The 24536-nt window shown below is 50.9% G+C and overlaps 1 protein-coding gene across 2 annotated transcripts in view; it reads right to left on the bottom strand.

Annotated features, from left to right (window-relative positions):
* LOC139229341 (uncharacterized) overlaps positions 1 to 24536 on the bottom strand; it is a 52811-nt gene that overhangs the window by 13323 nt on the left and 14952 nt on the right. For both annotated transcript variants that reach the window (XM_070861048.1, XM_070861047.1), the window contains exons 5-8: positions 18474 to 18619; positions 12398 to 12577; positions 9806 to 9925; positions 2479 to 2565 (exon numbers count right to left, since the gene is read on the bottom strand). In XM_070861048.1, coding sequence (XP_070717149.1) covers positions 2479 to 2565; positions 9806 to 9925; positions 12398 to 12577; positions 18474 to 18619 — 533 coding nt within the window. The remainder of the gene's footprint in view (positions 1 to 2478; positions 2566 to 9805; positions 9926 to 12397; positions 12578 to 18473; positions 18620 to 24536) is intronic.

Here is a 24536-nt window from a genome sequence, read left to right as displayed (position 1 = left end):
GGAATACTGCGTGCAGTTTTGGTTTCCATATTTACGAAAGAATATACGAAAGGAGGCAGTTCAGAGAAGGTTCACTAGGTTGATTCCAGGGATGAGGGGGTTGACCCATGAGGAAAGGTTGAGGAGGTTGGGCCTCTACTCATTGGAATTCAGAAGAATGAGAGGTGATATTATCGAAGCGTATAAGATTATGAGGGGGCTTGACAAGGTGGATGCAGAGAGGATGTTTCCACTGATGGGGGAGACTAGAACTAGAGGGCATAATCTTAGAATAAGGGGCCGCCCATTTAAAACAGAGATGAGGAGAAATTTCTTTTCTCAGAGGGTTATAAATCTGTGGAATTCGCTGCCTCAGAGAGCTGTGGAAGCTGGGACAATGAATAAATTTAAGACAGAAATAGTCAGTTTCTTAAAAGATAAGGGGATAAGGGGTTATGGGGAGCGGGCGGGGAAGTGGAGCTGAGTCCATGATCGGATCAGCCATGATCTTATCAAATGGCGGGGCAGGCTCGAGGGGCCGAATGGCCTACTCCTTCTCCTATTTCTTATGTTCTTATGTCCCTCCAACCACTGTCTGCCCCACCTGTGACAGAGACTGTAGGTTCCACATTGGACTCATCAGTCACCTGAGAACTCATTTTTAGTGTGGAGACAAGTCTTTCTCGACTCTGAGGGACTGCCTATGAAGAAGAGAACACCTCCATCCGAAGAGACTCTGAATAAGAGCAAGACACCTCACCTACTGCTGCCACTGAGGACACACCTACAGGGAGCACAAAATTAGGAAGCGATGGAAAACAGACACGAGCACCAGGGGTGAGGCCCGAAGTGGAACACACTGTGCTCACACGCACGGAGCACCTGTAGGAAAACTAGTCGGGTTTACTTTATAACCACTTTGTCCCGGACAGTTAGCTTAACGTCTGGTCTGAATGGGCAGAGGTAACCCATGGCAGTAGTTCTGGAGGGGTCGGGACAGGGTAGATAGAGAGTAACTGTTCCGGCACGGGCTCGACGGGCCGAATGGCCTCCTTCCGTGCTGTAACCATTCTATGATTCTACGATTGGCGGAAGGGTGGAGAACCAGAGGACACAGATTTAAGGCGATTGGCAGAAGATCCAAATGCGACACGAGGAAACACATTTTTACGCAGCGAGTGGTTAGGATCTGGAATGCGCTGCCTGAGAGGGTGGTGGAGGCAGACTCAATCGCGGCTTTCAAAAAGGGAGTTGGATAAGTAGCTGAAAGAAAATAAATGTGCGGGACTACGGGGAAAGGACGGGGGAGGGGGATTGGCTGAGGGGCTCTTGCAGAGAGCCGGCACGGGCTCGACGGGCCGAATGGCCTCCTGTGCTGTAACCGTTCTGTGATTCTAAAAATCAGGCGGTTGAGCAGGCCTATCAAAGGCCATCACTAGAACATAGCACAAATGAGGTCTGTCATGTATGTACATTCTGTTTGTAGCCACCAGGTGGCGTCATTGTTGGAGGCCAGTGAGCAGCATGAACATGGTGCTGCTCTGGTATAAAAGGCCAGCCATTTTGAGAGTCAGGCACTTTGGGCCTAAATAAAGCAGAGCCAGTTGTACCTTGCTTAGTTAAACAGGTCTCAGTTTGACGGGATTAAATAACATGGGTGTCCAGGCCCCGTAAAATATGTTAAATGGGGAGTTTCCAGCTGAGATTGGGTGGGAGTGATCTGGTGACCAAATCAACACTGCCAGGCAGAAAATGTCTCCGAACATTACTGGAAATCAGCTCCTCTATCTTGTCTGTGAAAACTGCAAACAGTACATTCTGAGCTGCTCTCAGTAAGCTATCCTGCTTCTTATATCAATCTCTCCATTAAATGCAAGAGAGATTTTTTTTCCTTTCTATGAAACGAGAGCTGTGTCGACACCCACCAGCCTGGAGCTGCGCCTTTTTAATTTACAGGATGTGGGCGTCGCTGGCAAGGCCAGCATTTATTGCCCATCCCTAATTGCCCCTTGAGAAGGTGGTAAGCTGCCTTGAACCGCTGCAGTCCGTGTGGTGAAGGTGCTCCCACAGTGCTGGCTTTGGTACAACGCAGTGTCTCGCTGGGCCATTCAGAATCAATCACATTGTTGTGGGTCTGGAGTCACCTATAGGCCAGGCCGGATAAGGGCAGCAGATTTCCTTCCCTAAAGGACATTAGTGAACCAGATGGGTGTTTACAACAATCCAGTAGTTTCAGGGTCACCATCACAGTGATGGTAGCTTTTTAATTCCAGATTTATTTAATTAACTGAATTTAAATTCCCTGGCTGCTGTGATGGGATTCGAACTCGTGTCTCTGGAGCATCAGTCCAGGGTTCTGGATTACTGGTCCAGTAACGTAACCACTGTGCTACCGTACCCCCGGTGCTGGTGTGTGAGATTCAGGGACTTCCTCCCGTCTGTCTACAACTGGAACCTAATCCCACACAGATATAGAAAGGTCTCGATTAAACCACTCACCAGATAGAGCAAGTATACCAGGTAGGCCACTTCTGGTAGGTTCTGTGCCATGAATATCCACACAAGAATCTTCTTTTCCTTTAGGATCTGTAAGAATGAAAAGATCTGGCAATAATTCAAACCATCCTGAGAGGGACCGTTGGTGAGAGGGTAACTGCAGTGTCCCTGAGAGTGACCGCCGGATTGTGGCACCCTGGGTACTTACTGCCATTGACCGGAAGTGTAGCAATACTGGACTGTAGAGCAACAGTAAAACTCTAGGCTTGCCGATCACTGGTAAACAGACCAACATGGAATTGAGAAGTTGGACAATACTGTCGATGAAAAGTAACTCTGTCTGGTGCAGACTACGAAGGTAAACATTGAGGGGCCGAAACTGCCCCCCGCCCCAAACAGGGTGCGTAATTCGAATTAAATGAATATTCTCCACCCGAATCCATGGGCGAAAAATAGAGGGGAATTGGCCTCTTTAACTTTTTTATTTGCGGTGTTTGGGGCGGCTGAAGGGCAGAAGGCGGGACGGTGTCACCAGCGTGGTGCTGATGTGTAGCGACGCTGTCCCCTTCAGTTAAAGCAGCCACTTTTGTGGCGCTCACTGGGCCACCAGGGAGGGTTTCGGCCGGGCCAGCGGGTCAGTACCCAGGAGGGGGTGCAGGGGTACCCGGCCGAACCCGTGGCCGCCATTGTCGGGCCGACAATCAAAATAAAATGGCGGCCGCGGCGGTGCGCCCTCCTCTTTAGGCGCGGACAGGCCGCCCGGCCTCAGGCAGCTTCCCGCCGGGGAGAGCTGTCGGGGGCACTGAGCAGCGGTTCCAGTCCCGCAGGGCGGAAAGGGGTCGGGAATACGGCTGGGGCACAATCCTGTTTCCACCGCCCCCGATTCGGGGGCAACTTCAGGCGGGTCGGCCCAGCCGCCTGCCCCCGATCGGAAAGGCCTCCTAGAGGCGGTAATGGACCTTAAAGAGGGGGACAATTTCAGCCCCTGAGTATCGGTCCCATTCTCTCAGTAATTAGCTGCTGGTCATTGTGGATCATTGCAGTATAAAACTAGAGTCAGAATCGATGTCCCTACAAGACAGCGATTTCCAGGACTTTACACATGATCCCAGTAAGATTAACTTGGTGTTGCTGGTGAGTAAAAATCCAAAGATAATATTGAGAGCTTTCACACAATGACAATGGCAGAGATTCTGACAGTTGGATGGTGATTACAGAGATAGGGAGGGGCGAGATCATGTAGGGATTTGAAAATAAGGATGAGAATTTTGAAATTGAGGCGTTGCTTAACCGGGAGCCACTATGGGTCAGCGAGCACAGGGGGTGATGGGTGAGTGGGACTCGGTGTGAGTTAGGACACGGGGCAGTGAGCACAGGGGGTGATGGGTGAGCGGGACTCGGTGCGAGTTAGGACACGGGGCAGTGAGCACAGGAGGTGATGGGTGAGCGGGACTCGGTGCGAGTTAGGACACGGGGCAGCGAGCACAGGAGGTGATGGGTGAGCAGGACTCGGTGCGAGTTAGGACACGGGGCAGCGAGCACAGGGTGTGATGGGTGAGCGGGACTGGGTGTGAGTTAGGACACGGGGCAGTGAGCACAGGAGGTGATGGGTGAGCAGGACTCGGTGCGAGTTAGGACACGGGGCAGCGAGCACAGGAGGTGATGGGTGAGCGGGACTCAGTGCGAGTTAGGACACGGGGCAGCGAGCACAGGGTGTGATGGGTGAGCGGGACTGGGTGTGAGTTAGGACACGGGGCAGTGAGCACAGGGGGTGATGGGTGAGCAGGACTCTGTGTGAGTTAGGACACGGGGCAGTGAGCACAGGGGGTGATGGGTGAGCGGGACTCGCTGCGAGTTAGGACACGGGGCAGTGAGCACAGGGGGTGATGGGTGAGTGGGACTTGGTGTGAGTTAGGACACGGGGCAGTGAGCACAGGGGGTGATGGGTGAGCGGGACTTGGTGTGAGTTAAGACACGGGGCAGTGAGCACAGGGGGTGATGGGTGAGCGGGACTGGGTGCGAGTTGGGACATGAGTCAGCGAGCACAGGGGGTGATGGGTGAGCGGGACTCGGTGCGAGTTAGGACACGGGGCAGTGAGCACAGGGGGTGATGGGTGAGTGGGACTCGGTGTGAGTTAGGACACGGGGCAGCGAGCACAGTGGGTGATGGGTGAGCGGGACTTGGTGTGAGTTAGGACACGGGGCAGTGAGCACAGGGGGTGATGGGTGAGTGGGACTTGGTGTGAGTTAGGACACGGGGCAGTGAGCACAGGGGGTGATGGGTGAGCGGGACTTGGTGTGAGTTAAGACACGGGGCAGTGAGCACAGGGGGTGATGGGTGAGCGGGACTGGGTGCGAGTTGGGACATGAGTCAGCGAGCACAGGGGGTGATGGGTGAGCGGGACTCGGTGCGAGTTAGGACACGGGGCAGTGAGCACAGGGGGTGATGGGTGAGTGGGACTCGGTGTGAGTTAGGACACGGGGCAGCGAGCACAGTGGGTGATGGGTGAGCGGGACTTGGTGTGAGTTAGGACACGGGGCAGTGAGCACAGGGGGTGATGGGTGAGCGGGACTTGGTGTGAGTTAGGACATGGGCAGACAGTAGTTAAATTACCCAAGTCTTGAAAAAAAATTCTGATCGAAGAGGCAAAAGCCAATTTACACAGTTTCACAAACAGAGAAGAGAATAAACAGTTAATTTTTTCATTGTCTTGACTGAAAGATAAATGTTGGCCAGGACACCAGGAGAAATCCCCTCGTGCTCTTCAAATAGTGCCGTGGGTTGAACTGGAATTGGATGAATTTGCACAATGTCTCATCCTACAAAAATCCCGCTCCATTCACCCCAAATAAACCCGGCCTCATTCATCGAGTTCACAATCTCCTCCACTGAAAGTGAATCGAGTCCCGGTCACTTAAATGGGCTTTCAATCTTTCTCACTCCCAGTAACCCCAGCTTCATTCATTTCAATAAAAAATAAGAAACAGCAAATGTTTAAATCTGAAGCGACACAGGAGGTTCTGGAAACAGACGGTATATATGGAGAGAATGGCAAAGTCAATGTTTCAAGCCCAGCCTTTCCCCAGAAGGTTTACAATCTGCCATTTTATATGAACCTGGTTTAATTCATTACAAAGGACTTGCGATATGATCTGTTTTTCTCACAATTTGACAATCATAGAACGGTTACAGCACAGGAGGCCATTCGGCCCATCGAGCCCGTGCTGGCTCTCTGCAGGAGCACCTCAACCAGTCCCACTCCCCCGCCCTTTCCCCGTAGCCCTGCTAATTTTTTTCCTTCAGGTATTTATCCAACTCCCTTTTGAAAGCCATGATTGAGTCTGCCTCCACCACCCTCTCAGGCAGCGCATTCCAGATCCTAACCACTCGCTGCGTAAAAACGTTTTCCCTCATGTCGCCTTTGGTTCTTCTGCCAATCGCCTTAAATCTGTGTCCTCTGGTTCCCGACCGTTCCACCAATGGGAACAGTTTCTCTCTCTCTACTCTGTCCAGACCCCTCATGATTTTGAACACCTCGATCAAATCTCCTCTCAACCTTCTCTGCTCCAAGGAGAACAACCCCAGCTTCTCCAGTCTCTCCCCGTCACTGAAGTCCCTCATCCCTGGAACCATTCTCGTACGACAATGATATAATTTTGGCAACTCTTCACGTTAAGTGAATGTGAAACAAACTGTGTTCAGTTGAACTAAAAATAGTGGAGGAAGAGGAAATGAGCCCGTGGCCTGTTGTCAGCAGTGAGGATGAAGAGCGAGGCTGTAGGTTTGAGCCTAGACACCGCGAGTCGCGAAAGCAGCACTGGTGAGCGGAACACTTTTCCACCACTGTTCTCACCGTCGAGTTTTCCCAGTTCCGATGGAACACGCTCAGTTTCAGAATGAGCATCCTTGCCTTCTGCCCCAACAATACGTTTGATCAACCTCAGAAAAACATCCGCGATTTCACCGGTGATACATTTCCATTTGCGGCACTAGACCCGAGTGGGAGCGCTCCCATATCTGCTGCTATTCCAGTACTTCATAGGGAAATGAACTGTGTAAAACCACAGGGATTACAGTAAGGAAAAATCATCACCTCGCGGGAAAAGGTGTGTTGTGGTGTCTCATTGAGAGATTGAGTAGAGTGGGCCCATATTCCCTAGAGTTTAAAAGAATGAGAGATGCTCTAACTGAAACGTATAACATTCTTAATAAGGGTAGATGCAGGGAGGATGTTTCCCTGGGCTGGGGAGTCTAGAACCAGGGGTCACAGTCTCAGGAGAAGGGGTCGGCCATTTAGGACTGAGATGAGGAGGAATTTCTTCACTCAGAGGGCGGCGAATCTTTGGAATTCTCTGCCCCAGAGGGCTGTGGAGACTCAGTCGTGAGTATATTCAAGGCTGAGGTCGATAGATTTTTGAACTCGTGGGGAATCGAGGGATAAGGGGATCGGGCGGGAAAGTGGAGTTGAGGTCGAAGATCAGCCGTGATCTCATTGAATGGCGGAGCAGGCTCGAGGGGCCGAATGGCCGACTCCTGCTCCGAATTCTTATGTTCTTATTAGGAATTCTTTAACAGGTTGCATCATTATTTTTAATCTGGCCACATTATAGTTCATGGAGATGTTGTAAAAAAACATTAATCTGATCATGTTCAGTAGGCAAAAAAAATCGACCAGTTGGATCTCTACGCTCGGGAAGCTTTGTTACTGTTTCCAGGGCTTCCATTGGTGCATTTTGTCTTGTGGTCACACGGAGAAAGCCCACCACAAAACCACCTGACACTCAGGATAAGAATGCAGTTTGAACCCATGTTATTTGAATTCTGGCAGTGTATAAGATGGATCCAAAATACCTCCCTCATGCTCCACAAATCCCAGACATGTGATATGATGGGTTCTCCCAGCCCGGGGGCAGGGTCCAGGGTCAAGCGGTCAGGTGGGTTTGTGGCTGAAACAGGAAGTGAGGCGACCTGCCCACACGGACCTGTCACTGGGGACCCTGAGGGCGAGTCAGCCTCTCGACAGCTACCCTACTTTGTCAAAGCACCTGGTGATGAGTAAGCAGGTACTGGACCAGTAATCCTGAGGCCGGGACTAATGATCCCGAGACATGAGTTCAAATTCCACCACGGCAGCTGGGGAATTTAAATAAAGTTCATTAAATAAATCTGGAATAAAAAGCCAGACCATGAAATGACCAGATTGTCGTAAAAACCCCTCTGATTCTTTAGGGAAGGAAATCTGCCACCCTTACCCGGTCTGGTTCATACGTGACTCCAGACTTTCAGCAATGTCAGAGCTGTGGAAGCTGGAACATCGAATAAATTTAGGACAGAAATAGACAGTTTTTTAAATGATAAGGGGATAAGGGGTTATGGAGAGCGGGCAGGGAAGTGGAGCTGAGTCCATGATCGGATCAACCATGATCTTATTGAATGGCGGAGCAGGCTCAAGGGGCCATATGGCTGACTCCTGCTCCTATTTCTTATGTTCAATGTGGTTGAGTCTTAACTGCTCCTCTGCGGTTCAAGAAGGCAGCTCACCACCACCTTCTGAAGGGCAATTAGAGACGGGCAATAAATGCCGGCCTTGCCAGCGATGCCCACATCCTATGAACGAATAAAAAAACAAGCACAACAGAAAAGGCCCTGGATGGTCCTTTGGCCCGGAGAAATCCGGGCCTAATGGCCTACTCCTGCACCTATTTTCTCCCTCGCTGTTGGCCATCATCCGTCATGTTGCTGATGAAGAGACTGTGAGACATGCGGTGACAGCTGACCCAGGGCCCCGCTTGGAGGCCGGTTATGAGAGCGTGTGCTTCTAGACCCAGGTGCCTCCCTGGATTGGGTTGTAGAAAAGCAAGCAGCAGCGGGTGGATTCACCACTCCACAGGTTACGGCATGTGTTCACAGTGTGGGCACAGCAATATCGGCAATGCACAGTGTTTTATGGCGAGCTGTTCTGGTCACCATGCCGAACATGAGAAGCTCTCTGTAATGTATTTGCTTCATGGGCTCTTTGCTGAAGAATTCATAGCAACACATTGCTATTCAGAACTAGTTGGTTTATTAAAAGTTTAACAATCACACTACACATTACCAGTTCATCCACCAGGCTCACAACCACCTGCCCCATCATGGATCCCCCGAACCCAACTGGCTGGGGTTTTATTGAGTCTTGTGAACATCACGTGACTCGTTAAGCACTCAAAATGCAACAGCTCTACAACTATTTTGTGTAAAACAATAAATCAAATGCTCCCTTCTAGAGGGGCACTAAAACCGACAAATTAAACAAATTAACTGTTACATTACTGGTTCAAATTAAAATTTGGTTGCCGGGGGTGATGATGCACTCCAGTCCCTCCGGTGCCCACCTCTCGCGGAAGGCCACGAGCGTACCGGTGGACACCGCGTGCTCCATCTCCAGGGACACCCTGGCTCGAACGTAACCGCGGAAAAAAGGCAGGCAGTCAGGCTGAATGACCCACTCGACTGCAACAGCTCTACAGGCCTGTGGGCATACTCTCACTATCCTGCACACACTTTAAAAACTTGCCTTTATATAGCGCCTTTCACGACCACCGGACGTCTCAAAGCACTTTACAGCCAAATTAAATACTTTTGGAGTGTAGTCACTGTTGTAATGTGGGAAATGCGGCAGCCAATTTGCGCACAGCAAGCTCCCACAAACAGCAATGTGATAATGACCAGATAATCTGTTTTAGTGATGTTGGTTGAGGGATAAATATTGGCCCCAGGACACCTCCCCCTGCTCTTCTTCAAAATAGTGCTGTGGGATCTTTTACGTCCACCGGAGAGAGCAGACGGGGGCCTCAGTTTAATGTCTCATCTGAAAGACAACACCTCCGACAGTGCAGCACTCCCTCAGTACTGCCCCTCCGACAGTGCAGCACTCCCTCAGCACTGCACTGGGAGTGCCAGCCTAGATTTTTGTGCTCAAGTCTCTAGAGTGGGACCTGAACCCACAACCTTCTGACTCAGAGGCGAGAGTGCTGCCCACTGAGCCACGGCTGACACTTACAGACAGTCCCTAAGCATAGAGTCATTACTGCACAGAAGGAGGCCATTCGGCCCATCAAGTCCGTGACGGCTCTCTGTAGAGCAATCTATGCCTCGGGTGAGCCAACCTGCACCGAGGTGTTTTGGGTTTGGGTAGGTGAGATGTGCCCATGGAGGAAGAGATTATGCAATCTGTATTGGGGCCAAGCGGAAACTCTGCAATTGCTTGACTAAGAAATCTCTAAATCTGCTGGTGGGTTTCTGCACATGTAAGACACACGGTGACAAAAGCAGATCTGCAGTACTTACAGCGATGAGGCCGAGGATCGCTTTGAACAGTGCCCAGAAGGTGCCCACTCCCAGGATGATGCTGTGCTGCAGCGAAACGTGATACATTCCTGAGGTCAGGACAAGCACGCACAGGCAGAGCTGCGGAGGAAGGGAAGCGACATTTATTGGCACGGTCACGCGGGTTTGCTTTTCAGTGAAGGAACACACAGCTGAGGGTTGTTCTGCGGAATGTATTTTCATTTTGGGTGCGGGTCGGGCGGGGGATGGGCGACGGAACCAGAGAGCGGCCACAGGAATTCTCACGGGCATGGCTCAGCGAGATACTCTCGTCGGGCTGCCAACTGCAACCGAGCTCTGGTGGGCATCTCGCCACCTGGAGAGGGAGCGGGATATCCAGGGGCTGTTCTACGGAGCCTGGTCACTGGGGGGGGGGGGGGATCTGTGGGGGAGGGAGGGCGGGGGAGAGGGAGCGGGAGCAGGATATCCAGGGGCTGTTCCACTGAGCCTGGTCAGTGGGGGGGGGATCTGGGGGGTGATCCAGGTTTGGGGGGGGGCAAATCCAGGGGAGGGGGCAATTCGGGGGGAGGAGGGGGATGGGGGAAATTCGGTGGGGGAGGAAGATTCACGCTCCTGTTTAACCAGATGTCAGGAGTGCGTATCCTGACACAAATTCAGCTTTTGTTGTGAATTATAAATTTAAAATGTGAGCAAAATATTTTACTGATCGGTGTGCAATCTTGCTTTACACCCAAGTGGTTTTCCACAGTCACTGTTTGTAACAGACTCGTATTGTCTCTGATGTTGTTTCTGTGACAACAACAAGTATTTATATAGCGCCTTTAACGTAGTGAAACGTCCCAAGGTGCTTCACAGGAGCGATTATGAGATAAAAAGTATGACACTGAGCGAGCCGCATAAGGAGAAATTAGCGCAAGTGATCAAAGATTTGGTCAAAGAGGTCAGTTTTAAGGAGTGTCTTGAAGGAGGAAAGAGAGGTAGAGAGGCGGAGAGGTTTAGGGAGGGAGTTCCAGAGCTTGGGGCCCAGGCAACAGAAGGCACGGCCACCGATGGTGGAGCGATTATAATCAGGGATGCTCAGGAGGGCAGAATTAGAGGAGCGCAGAGATCTCGGGGGGTTGTGGGGCTGGAGGAGATTGCAGAGATAGGGAGGGGCGAGGGCCATGGAGGGATTTGAAAACAAGGATGAGAATTTTGAAATCCAGGCGTTGCTTAACATAAGGTAAGGTAAGTCTTGGCTCCTATCTTTCAACATGGCTGCCTTGGGCAGCACGGTGTAGCTCTCAGGGTCAGGAGCAAGCAGGCCTCCCCATAATGTCACACAGTCCCTGGGGAAAGGGGTCTGGAGGTGGCAAAGACACCGGGGAGGTTTGAGGCAGGGGCGGCCGTTGTTACAGAGATGGAAATATCAAAGAATCATAAAAATTTACAGCACAGAAGGAGGCCATTCGGCCCATCGTGTCCGCGCCGGCTGACAAAGAGCTATCCAGCCTAATCCCACTTTCCAGCTCTCGGTCAGTAGCCCTGCAGGTTACGGCACTTCAGGTGCACATCCAAGTACTTTTTAAATGTGGTGAGGGTTTCTGCCTCTACCACCCTTTCAGGCCGTGAGTTCCAGACCCCCACCATCTTTTGGGTGAGGAAATTTCCCCTCAAATCCCCTCTAAACCTCCCCCCAATTACTTTAAATCTATGCCCCCTGGTTGTTGACCCCTCTGCTCAGGGAAATAGGTCCTTCCTATCCACTCTGTCCAGGCCCCTCATCATTTTATGCACCTCAATCAGGTCTCCCCTCAGCCTCCTCTGTTCCAAAGAAAACAATCCCAGCCTATCCAATCTTTCCTCATAGCTAAAATTCTCCAGTCGAGGCAACATCCTCGTAAATCTCCTCTGTACCCTCCTCTAGTGCAATCACATCTTTCCTGTAATGTGGTGACCAGAACTGCACTCAGTACTCCAGCTGTGGCCTAACCAGTGTTTTATACAGTTCAAGCATAACCTCCCTGCTCTTGTATTCCATGCCTCGGCTAATAAAGGCAAGTATCCCGTATGCCTTCTTAACCATCTTATCTGCCTGTCCTGCTACCTTCAGGGATCTGTGGACCTGCACTCCCAGGTCCCTCTGTTCCTCTACACTTCTCAGTGTCCTACCATGTCCTACCAAGTGTGCGGTCCTGTACTGGAGAGGATAAGGGGGTATGAAGCTCAGCTTGGGTCAAATAAGACGCCAAGGTTCTGAACAGTCTGGTTGAACAGTGCCAAAGATGGGGATGGAATCGTTGGTAGGGGTGCGGAGTTTGTGACGGGGGCCAGAGACGATGCCTTTGGTTTTCCCAACGTTTAATCGGAGGAAATTCCGGCCGATCCAAGACTGGATGTTGGACAAGCAGTTTGCCAACAGTAGAGGGGTCAGGAAGGGTTGGTGGAGAGGCAGAGACAAACACAGACTGGGACGGGGAGTGAGAGAGAATCACAGATACAGACTTGCACGCTCAAAGTGGGCTTATAAAATACAAAAACATTAAATCATCTTGCTCCAGAAAGATGATCTGGGTTCGGTCACATAAACAGTGTTAACTTCTCCACAGATACCTGAGCTTGTAGGTCAAAAGTCACCATTGAAAAGGAAAGATTCAGCATGAAGTATTGTGACTGCGAACTTTCAAAGGCTCCACCCACTCGGAAGGCCATCATGCTGGGACTCTTGACCAGGTAAATGATACTTATCGTCAAGAGAAATACCCCAAATGCCGCAATGCACCCAAACCGTATCTGAGAGAAAATGTACAAAAACGAGCAGAATTAGTGTTTATACAATGACCAACATCTTCTCGGTCCTTCCGAGAATTTACTGCTACGCTGCAGTGAGCCGTTTCCAGCCCATCTCCGCGAGCTGTCGCTGGCCCCTGGCTGGGCAGCTGCTTAATGTTTCTGAGTCACTAACCCTCCAGCTGGCCCAGAGACTCCAGCAATGAAGGATTCATTACCTCGACACTTCCACGAGAAACCCAGGAAAAAATTAATAGTTAGAAGAAAGTCTTGCATTTCAATAGCGCCTTTCACGACCACAGAACGTCCTGAAGCGCTTTACAGCCAATGAAATAGCTTTTGGAACGTCATCACTGCTGTAATGTAGGAAACACGGCAGCCAACTGGATGGTCCCACAAACAGCAATGTGGCTGCCTATTCCCATCTCCGTAGCATCGCCTGTCTCTGCCCTTGCCTCAGCTCATCCGCTGCTGAAACCCTCATCCGTGCCTTTGTTACCTCTAGACTTGACTATTCCAACGCACTCCTGGCTGGCCTCCCACATTCTACCCGACGTAAACTAGAGGTGATCCAAAACTCGGCTGCCCCCATGTCCTAACCCGCACCGAGTCCCACTCACCCATCACCTACATTGGCTTCCGGTTAAGCAACGCCTCGATTTGAAAATTCTCATCCTTGTTTTCAAATCCCTCCATGGCCCTCGCCCCTCCCTATCTCTGTAACCCCCTCCAGCCCCACAACCCCCCAAGATGTCTGCGCTCCTCTAATTCTGTCCTCTTGAGCACCCCCATTCTAATCGCTCCACCATCGGTGGCCGTACCTTCTGTTGCCTGGGCCCCAAGCTCTGCCTTTAAGACGTTCCTTAAAACCTACCTCTTCGACAAAGCTTTTGGTCGCCTGTCCTAATATCTCCTTATGTGGCCAGGTGTCAGATTTTGTCGGATAACGCTCCTGTGAAGTGCCTTGGGACGTGTTACTTCATTAAAGGCGCTATATAAATGCAAGTTGTCGTCATTGTAAAGTGTTAAGGATCAACTGTTGGTCAAGCTCCCTCCTCTGCTGGTTCACAATGACACGTTTCAAGTAAACACGAGGCACGAGTGGGTGGAGAATACGGAGCAGACTTTATGCACATACAGCGTAACTATCGAAAGCGTAGCTTTCTGCAAATAACTGCTGAAAACCACGCTCCTTAGACACCTCAGTGTGCCGACATCAATGGACATGTCGGTGCCTTTAGTACCTGCCTGAAGTCCTCTTCGACAGTTACTCGATGATCATTGTCAAGTCTGACCCAGCAGCCTGAGCGCTCGTGTTTAACCCAGAATTGCTGAGCTTGTTAAACAGGCAGTCTGTCCCACACAATGACAATCGAGTTTTTCATTTAAAATCTATTTTTTGGCCGTGGTGGTTGAGGGAGGAATGTTTGCCAGGACATGGAGAGATCGCCCTGTTCTTGTTTCCATGTTTCTTTGAATACTGCCGTGGGGTCTTAACGTTCCCCCGGACCACCGGAGGAGGAAGGACCTCAGTGTAACTGTCTCGTCTGATAGAAAGGCACTGGGGCCGAAATTGCCCTCCGACCCAAAGGGGGCGCACTCACTGATCTTGACAATCGGCACCAAGAGGGGGGGCTGCCTGTTGGAGGCCAGGCCGAACCCGTGGGCGCCATGGTCGGACCAACAATGTAAATAAAATGGCGGCCATGGCGGAGTGCCCTCCCCTTTAACGGCGGACGCACCACCCAACCACATACAGCGCCCCGCCAGGGAACGCTATCGGGGGCACCAAGCGCCGGCGGTCCTCTCCCGCGGGGCAAATACACGCGGGGCAATTTCCCACGCGGGACGGACAGGAGCCGCCACCAGTCGGTGGGGGGGTCGGAGCGTGCCACATGGGCGGCGCTGTGATGAGCACCGCTGGAGAAAAATAGGAGGGCAATTTATGAAACGTCGGTGACTCCGGGCCGATTAGCTGGTGAGTCCATGCCTCTTTGTGGCGCTCACAGCTCATACAGAAAGGGCACTTTTGGTCGCACTGAACTGTCAGCCAAGATCAAAGTGCCGGACGGGCTTGAGCCCACAGTCGTGTCACTCAGAGACAAGAGTGTCGCCAACTGGGTCACTTCTCGGTAACACAAGAGGGCAAGGGTCAGGAAAAGAAGCCAACAAAAGCACAAGGAGATACCAACGAGACGGAGGGGTGAAAACCATTTAAAAAGAGGGAGGTGGGAAGAGGGAAAGACTGACAAAGTGCAGGTTGATGGATAGCAGGGACAATAACATTGAAAACGCTGAAGATTGCAATTTGATAATCGCACAAGCTGCTTTCCTGGCAGAGGAAAAAGCCGTTCAGTACACTTGTGAAATATTCCACATATTTAGGGAACAATGTTGGGCAAGTGGGACCATCAGGAAGCAGTTTTGTTTACAGCAGATTGTACTGTTCAAGTTGAAAGTGAAAATGTTTTGTAATTTTGTGTCTCAACAGACGTAATGTCTTCGGCAGCACCTCCCAAACCCGCGACCTCTACCACCCAGAGGGACAAGGGCAGCAGGTCCATGGGAACACCATCACCTCCACGTTCCCCTCCCAGTCACACACCATCCTGACTTGGGAATATATCGGCCGTTCCTTCATCGTCGCTGGGCCACAATCCTGGAACTCCCTCCCTAACAGCACTGTGGGAGCACCTTCACCACACGGACTGCAGCGGTTCAAGAAGGCGGCTCTCCACCACCTTCTCAAGGGGCAATTAGGGATGGGCAATAAATACCGGCCTTGCCAGCGACGCCCACATCCCAGGAATGAATTTTTTTTAAACTCTGGAATCTTTGGAGCAAAATTCTATTTTATTATAATTTCATATTTTTAAGTCATTTCTTCACGGCTTATTTGATATCTGCACTCCCCACCCGCCCCCATCAACCCCGCCATCAGCCCTCTGTCTAAGAGGGCCAAACCAATCCGTTTATTAAACCCCTTTTTCTCCGGGTATTCAGGATGCTCTCCTTCCCCGGATCCCACTGCCCCAAGACTGTTACGTCTGACAAACATTTCTGCTCCAACCCTTGTGCATCTCTCCTCTGTCCCTTCTATCTCGCTCTCACTTTCCCCTCTCCTTCTGTGTATGTGAATTTCTCGATCACAACAACCTTGTGTGTGTGTCTGTCTGTCCTTTCCCTGTCTGTCTCTCACACTGCCATCATTTGAGCCACTCCATCTTTCCCTCTGCATAGCTCACTGCTCCATCCTTCCCGTCTGTCTCTCACTCCTCCTTCGCTTCCATTTATCTCTCTCTCTTTCCCCTCACATTCTTCCCTGCAACACTTTCTCATCCCCGCCTTTTCATTTTTCTCCATCCCCTCTATTTTTCACTCTATCCTTCGCTTTTTTGCTCTCCTCCCCTCCTTCCCTTCTATGTCCTCCTCTCCTCTTTTCTGTTACTCTGTCTCCTTTTCTAGTTCTCGTTACTCTCTTCCCCTCTCCCGTTCTTTCTTCCCCCTCCTCCCGGTTCGCTCTCTCTGCTTTCTTTGATTCACTCTTTCGGTTTCTGATTTACTTTTTCTCGCTCCTTTTCTGAATCTCACTCCCTTTCAGATTAATTCGTAGAGTCATTCCAGCACAGCAGGAGGCCATTCGGCCCATCGAGTCCATGCCGGCTCTCTGTGGACCAATCAAGTCAGTCCCATTCCCCCGCTCTATCCCCATGGCCCTGCAAGTTTATTTCCCTCAAGTGCCTATCCAATGTCCTTTTGAAATCATTGATCATCTCTGCTTCCACCTCCCTCGTAGGCAGCGAGTTCCAGGTCATTACCGCTCGCTGCGTAAAAACGTTCTTCCCCACATCCCCTCTGTATCTCTGGCCAAAAACCTTCAATCTGTGTCCCCTAGTCCTGGTACCATCAGCTAATGGGAACAGCCTTTCTCTGTCTACCTTATCCAAACCCGTCTCTTCTCTTTCTGGGTCATTTGCTTTCTCTTATTTTCAATTTCACTTTCTTTCTCTCCCTTTCGGCTTCTCTCTCCTTTACTGATCTGCCTTCTTTATCTTCCTGTCCTTTTCTAGTCTGTTTTCTTTCTCTCTCCTGCTCGGCTGGAGGCAGAGAAACCGCTCTGAAGGCTGGAAGCGATGACTGAATGACTCGAAGGATGGGGCACCCAGTAGATCAGACAACACGGGACGGGGCACCCAGTAGATCAGACCACACGGGACAGGGCACCCAGTAGATCAGACAACACGGGACGGGGCACCCAGTAGATTAGACAACACGGGACGGGGCACCCAGTAGATCAGACCACACGGGACAGGGCACCCAGTAGATCAGACCACACGGGACAGGGCACCCAGTAGATCAGACCACACGGGACAGGGCACCCAGTAGATCAGACCACACGGGACAGGGCACCCAGTAGATCAGACAACACGGGACGGGGCACCCAGTAGATCAGACAACACGGGACGGGGCACCCAGTAGATCAGACAACACGGGACGGGGCACCCAGTAGATCAGACCACACGGGACGGGGCACCCAGTAGATCAGACAACACGGGACGGGGCACCCAGTAGATCAGACAACACGGGACGGGGCACCCAGTAGATCAGACCACACGGGGCACCCAGTAGATCAGACCACACGGGACGGGGCACCCAGTAGATCAGACCACACGGGACGGGGCACCCAGTAGATCAGACAACACGGGACGGGGCACCCAGTAGATCAGACAACACGGGACGGGGCACCCAGTAGATCAGACCACACGGGATGGGGCACCCAGTAGATCAGACCACATGGGACGGGGCACCCAGTAGATCAGACGACACGGGACGGGGCACCCAGTAGATCAGACAACACGGGACGGGGCACCCAGTAGATCAGACCACACGGGACAGGGCACCCAGTAGATCAGACCACACGGGACGGGGCACCCAGTAGATCAGACAACACGGGACGGGGCACCCAGTAGATCAGACAACACGGGACGGGGCACCCAGTAGATCAGACAACACGGGACGGGGCACCCAGTAGATCAGACCACACGGGACGGGGCACCCAGTAGATCAGACAACACGGGACGGGGCACCCAGTAGATCAGACAACACGGGACGGGGCACCCAGTAGATCAGACCACACGGGGCACCCAGTAGATCAGACCACACGGGACGGGGCACCCAGTAGATCAGACCACACGGGACGGGGCACCCAGTAGATCAGACAACACGGGACGGGGCACCCAGTAGATCAGACCACACGGGATGGGGCACCCAGTAGATCAGACCACATGGGACGGGGCACCCAGTAGATCAGACGACACGGGACGGGGCACCCAGTAGATCAGACAACACGGGACGGGGCACCCAGTAGATCAGACCACACGGGACAGGGCACCCAGTAGATCAGACCACACGGGACGGGGCACCCAGTAGATCAGACAACACGGGACGGGGCACCCAGTAGATCAGACAACACGGGACGGGGCACCCAGTAGATCAGACAACACGGGACGGGGCACCCAGTAGATCAGACCACACGGGACGGGGCACCCAGTAGATCAGACAACACGGGACGGGGCACCCAGTAGATCAGACAACACGGGACGGGGCACCCAGTAGATCAGACCACACGGGGCACCCAGTAGATCAGACCACATGGGACGGGGCACCCAGTAGATCAGACAACACGGGACGGGGCACCCAGTAGATCAGACCACACGGGACGGGGCACCCAGTAGATCAGACCACATGGGACGGGGCACCCAGTAGATCAGACGACACGGGACGGGGCACCCAGTAGATCAGACAACACGGGACGGGGCACCCAGTAGATCAGACAACACGGGGCATGCTTGTGGCACCCAGTAGATCAGACAACACGGGGCATGCTTGTGGCACCCACCTCAAATTCTTTCCTTTCCTCTGATTTCGCTGCCACAAAGTTCACTACAGATCGCAGCAACATAATAAAGATGGAGAAAATAAACACGAGCAGCTCCTGGCGATTCTCCTGGAAGATCCCACGGTACACGTAATAAAAGCAGAACACTAGGGAGAGAGAAGCAGGGAGGGCAGTGCGTTAGTGCTGGAGCAATTGGTACGTTAAGGAACGGGCTTCTAGTACTGATCAACTGGTTTATAACCGGTGGACAAGAGCTGCTTTCCTTGGCCAGCAGCAGTAACAGGTCCTCTACATCGGGCAGACCAAAGGCAGATTGGATGACCGCTTTGCGGAACACCTCCGTTCAGTCTGCGAGTGTGACTCCGAGCTTCCGGTCGCCTGTCACTTTAATTCTCCGCTCCACTCCCTCTCTGATCTCTCCGTCTTTGGCCTCCTGCACTGTTCGAATGAAACTCAACGTAAGCTCAAGGAACATCACCATGTCTTTCGATTAGGCATTTTGCAGCCTTCTGGACTCAACATCAAGTTCAATAATTTCAGAGCATAACCTGCCCCATGTTTTGGATGATTCTGCCATTCCCATTTGCACCCTCTCTGGACCCATCTTTAGTTTCTTTACTTGTCCCGTTACCACCTCCATTCGCCTCGCACCATCATCCCTTTTGTCCTTCTAATCTCTCCTGCCCTCCACCCTAATCATAGACCTTCCCTTTTGTTCTTTCCTCCCCTCCCTGGTTTCCCTGCCCCTCCACTTACTTAAAACCCTGTTATATCCCTAACTGTTAATTCTGTGTCTCTCTCCGCAGACACTGCCTGATCTCATTGAAGCATCTAAGATTCTGAGGGGGATAGATGCAGGGAGGATGTTTCCCTCTGGCTGGTGTGTCTAGAACCAGGGGTCACAGTCTCAGGATAAGGGGCGGCCATTTAGGACTGAGATGAGGAGAAATGTCTTCACTCAGAGGGTGGTGAATCTTTGGAATTCTCTGCCCCAGAGGGCTGTGGATGCTCAGTCGTTGAGTATATTCAAGACAGAGATCGATAGATTTTTGGAGTATAGGGGAATAAAGGGATATGGAGATCGGGCGGGAAAATGGAGTTGATGTCGAAGATCAGCCATGATCTCAGTGACTGGCGGAGCAGGTTCGAGGGGCCGAATGGCCAACTCCTGCTCCTAATTCTCATGTTCTTGGGACATACAGTAGGTTCCCCTAGACTCCCCCCTGTGTGGCTGTTGATGAGGACAGTGTTTATATTATGCTCCATCGCAGTGTGTACCATTCACCAGCAAGTGTTGATCGCCAGACATGCAGCACCCGCCCAAGGAGACGACACAGACATGCAAACATACAGTGAAGTGGCATTCAGGAAAGTAAACTTGTCCCTCGGCCTTTGAAGGGGTATTGCAGTTCAGAAACTCTGCTTGAAACAACCATGGCTGCAGAAAATCTTTCTGTAAAGATGACAATTCCTGAAACAATTCTCAACTTACAAATCAATCAAATTTGCTGGGCATTGGTATTGGGAAACACAGAGACATTCCTAAATTGTAGTAGTGTACACAGTAAGTATGAACACTGTAAACCCCTTCAAAGTAAAAACGTAGATGAGACTTAAAGTTCAAATTTATTAGTACGGAATATAAGACCACAGTTTCCCATTATTTCCCGAGGAAACGTGAAATGTCTGCAGTTAATTTCTTCATATCCTCTTTTAATGTAACCACCAGTTTAAAATCTTACAGTTCACCTCAAGTTCTTTTTTCTTAAACCCTCACAGTTTCCAGGTCAAAGAACCTGGGCCTGGTACCTCGTTCCCTTCCCACTCCAGGGACTTGAGCACAGGAATCTAGGCTGACACCCCAGTGCAGTGCTGGGGGAGTGCTGCACTGTCAGAGGTCACATCTGCTCTCCCGGGTGGATGTAAAAGAACCCGTGGCAATATTTGAAAGATCAGGGGAGTTCTCTCCGGTGTCCTGGGCCAATATTTATCCCTCAAACAACATCACTAAAAAAAAAAAGATTTATTTGGTCATTATCATATTGCTGTTTGTGGGAGCTTGCTGTGCGTAAATTGGCTGCCGCATTTCCCACATTACAACAGTGACTACACTCCAAAAACTACATCACTGGCTGTGAAGCGCTTTGGGACATCCTGAGGTCGTGAAAGGCGCTATAGAAATGCAAGTCTTTTGTTCTTTCCATCTAGCAACAATCTACTCCACCCACAATTCCACCCTCCGACATCCTCGCCCTCCTTTCCTGTAGTCAGCGACCCAAGCTGCAGTACAGTTGAACAGAATGGTTCCAATATAGTTGCCAACTGCTTGAGTATGGAGTGGACAGCTCTCTTTTTTGACTGCTGTCCGTTCCATACGGTGAGGAGGGGAGGGCGGGGGGGTGAGGAAGAACTATTTCACGCAGCGAGTGGTAATGACCTGGAACTCGCTGCCGATGAGGGAGGTGGAAGCAGAGATGATCAATGATCTCAGAAAGGACATTGGATAGGCACTTGAGGCACATAAACTTGCAGGGCCACGGGGATAGAGCGGAGGAATGGGACTGACTGGGTTGCTCCACAGAGAGCCGGCATGGACTCGATGGGCCGAATGGCCACCTTCTGTGCCGGAATAATGACTCTATGACTCCAGTTACGCACCGCCTCTTCAAATCGCGTTTCTGGCTCGAAATGGCTCCCGGCCCGAAAGGTTCTGCGATTTCCTGGTTTTTGCGCAGACACAGGCACGGAAGTGGCAAACGGCAAATTATTTGGAGTGGGATTTAGTTGAAGCCAGGAAGAGGCAGCTCGCTGACGGAACGGGCAGAGTGGCCCAGAGGTCAGTGCAGATATTTCGAGAGCTCCCGACGGCTGCGGGAGAAGCGGGCATATAAAAAAAGAGCACCTTTCACCACCTCAGGAGGTCCCAGTGCGCTTTACAGCCAATGAAGTACTTTTGAAGTGTAGTCACTGTTGTAATGTAGAAACAATGTATAGTTGTAGAAGGAGCATCTCAAACCAAAAGAAGGCATCATCATCTCACGCTATCGATTTTACACGCATGTTCGTTCTGAGGGCCAGGATGTGTCGGAATTCGTAGCCGACCTAAGACGTCTTGCTGGGCCATGTAAGTTCGAAGACACATTGGGAGACATGTTGCGAGATTTCTTCATAATAGGAATGAACCACGAGGTGATCCTCCGGAAGCTGGATTTGAGCAAGGCCATCGCGATTGCCCAGGCATGCATGACAACAGATGATAATTTAAGGCAGATATCATCAAAGAGTCGGAGCTCCATGGCAAGTACTGCAAACAAGATTATGTCGGCATATGGCAGAGCTGCTTATGTCAGGGCCTACTCGATTGCTTATGTGAAACCTGTAGCTGCACGAATCCAATTTCACCCTGTTGGCATTGTGGGGGCAATCAACGTCGTCATCAGTGTCGTTCTAAACAGTAAATCAGTAAAGGCTGTTCGAAAGTGAATGTGTCCACAACTGAGCAAGCGTGCTGCGACTCACCATGTGGATGACGATGACCAGTCCAGCGTGGACCTGGACATGCAACCCAAGATACCCGAGGAGTAAGTGTATGGACTGTATTCATTCCTGACAAAGAGCCAACCGATAATGGTAATGTGAAACTAAATGGCGTGCCATTATCGATGGAATTGGACACGGGTGTGAGTCAGTCGATAATGAGCCAAAGGACATTCGACAAGCTGTGGGACACTAAGGCTGTGAAGCTTAAGCTGAGTCCAGTCAATGCCAAGTTGCATACTTACACCAAAGAATTCATACCGGTGTTTGGCAGTGCAGTAGTCAAGGTGTCGTATGATGGTGTGGTTCATGATCTATCATTATGGATCGTTCCAGGAAATGGTCCAACACTGTTTGGCAGGAATTGGCTGGAAAAAATCGAATGGAATTGGAACGATATCAAAGTGTTGTCATCGGTGGATGACGCTTCATGTGCTCAAGTGCTGAGCAAGTTTCACTCACTGTTTGAACCAGGCATTAGCAATTTCACGGGAGCCAAGGTGCAGATTTACCTGGACTCGGGTACAAGACCCGTCTATCACAAAGCTCGGGCTGTTGCGTACATGATGAGGGAGAAGGTCGAAATTGAGCTGGACAGACTCCAATGTGAAGGGGTCATATCATTGGTCAAATTTAACGAATGGGCCAGTCCCATTGTTCCTGTGTTGAAGAGTGATGGCACTGTCAAGATTTGTGGAGACTACAAGGTTACGATCAACCGATTTTCAAAACAGGATCAGTACCCGTTACCGAAGACTGATGACCTGTTTGCAATGCTAGCCAGTGGGAAGTCGTTCACTAAACTGGATCTAACGTCGGCCTATATGACACAGGAGCTTGTCGACATGTTTAAGAAACTTACATGCATCAACACTCAAAGGATTGTTTATCTGCAACAGGTGTCCTTTTGGAATTCGCTCGGCTGCAGCCATATTTCAGAGGAACATGGAGAGTCTACTGAAGTCCGTCCCTAGAACCGTCGTGTTTCAAGATGACATTTTGGTCACAGGTCGTGACACTGCCGAACACCTGAACAACCTTGAAGAGGTTCTACATCGTCTGGACAAAGTGGGACTCAGGCTGAAACATTCGAAGTGCATCTTCATGGCACAGGAAGTTGAATTTCTGGGGAGGAAGATGGCTGCTGATGGCATCAGGCCTACGGACTCGAAAACCAAGGTCATCAAAAATGCACCCAGGCCTCAGAATGTGATGGAGCTGCGTTCGTTCCTTGGTCTACTCAACTACTTCGGTAATTCCTTACCTAGATTGAGCACTTTATTAGAGCCACTGCACATGCTGCTCAGAAAAGGCGACAACTGGGTTTGGGGTGTGTCTCAAAATAGAGCTTTCGAGAAAGCTACAAATCTACTTTGCTGTAACAAGTTGCTGGTACATTATGATCCGTGTAAGCGTCTAGTATTGGCCTGTGATGCTTGGGGTTGGCTGCGTGCTCCAACAAGCTAATGAATCGGGTAAACTACAACCTGTTGCATATGCTTCGAAAAGTTTGTCAAAGGCGGAAAGGGCCTCCAGCATGGTAGAGAAAGAAGCTTTAGCCTGCGCTTATGAGGTTAAAAAGATGCATCAGTACCTGTTTGGTCTTCGTTTTAAACTCGAAACGGATCACAAGCCACTCATTTCATTGTTTTCGGAAAACACAGGTATCAATACCAATGCATCGCCCCGCATCCAGAGGTGGGCGCTGACATTATCTGCCTATGATTATGTCATTCGCCATAGACCTGGCACCGAGAATTGTGCCGATGCACTGAGCCGTCTGCCTTTGCCCACACCGGAGGTAAAGACGCCACAACCTGCTGATCTACTGTTAGTTATGGATGCTTTTGAGAGTGAAGGAACCCCTGTCACTGCTCAACAAGTTAGGACCTGGACCAGACAGGACCCGATTTTATCGGTTGTAAAACATTGTGTCCTTAGTGGTGATTGGTCTGCTATACCTATGGAAATATGTGATGAGACCAAACCTTACAACCGTCGCAAAGACGAACTATCCATTCAGTCAGATTGTTTACTGTGGGGTAATCGTGTTGTTATGCCTAAGAAAGGCAGAGAGAAGTTTGTACATGATCTACACAGCACTCATCCCGGTAGTGTCATGATGAAAGCCATCGCCACGTCTCACGTATGGTGGCCTGGAATTGACTCTGATCTGGAATCATGTGTGCATCAGTGCAACACTTGCATGCAGCTAAGCAAAGTACCAGTGGAATCTCTGCTGAGTCTGTGGTCGTGGCCATTCAAACCATGGTCCAGGATCCACATCGACTTTGCAGGTCCCTTCCTGGGTAAGATGTTGTGGTGGATGCATATTCCAAGTGGATAGACTGTATAATCATATCATCCAGTACATCCACAGCTACCATTGAGAGCCTTCATGTCATGTTTGCTATTCATGGTCTGCCTGACATCGTTTTGGGCGACAACGGACCTTGCTTCACAAGTCTGGAGTTTCAAGAGTTCATGAAACTCAATGATATCAAACATGTGACGTCAGCACCATTC

This window comes from Pristiophorus japonicus, chromosome 18, assembly GCF_044704955.1.
Source record: "Pristiophorus japonicus isolate sPriJap1 chromosome 18, sPriJap1.hap1, whole genome shotgun sequence".
In the NCBI taxonomy this organism is placed as follows: Eukaryota; Metazoa; Chordata; class Chondrichthyes; family Pristiophoridae; genus Pristiophorus; species Pristiophorus japonicus.
Note: the sequence above shows the minus strand (reverse complement) of the source record. Positions and strands in the feature narration are given on the sequence as shown.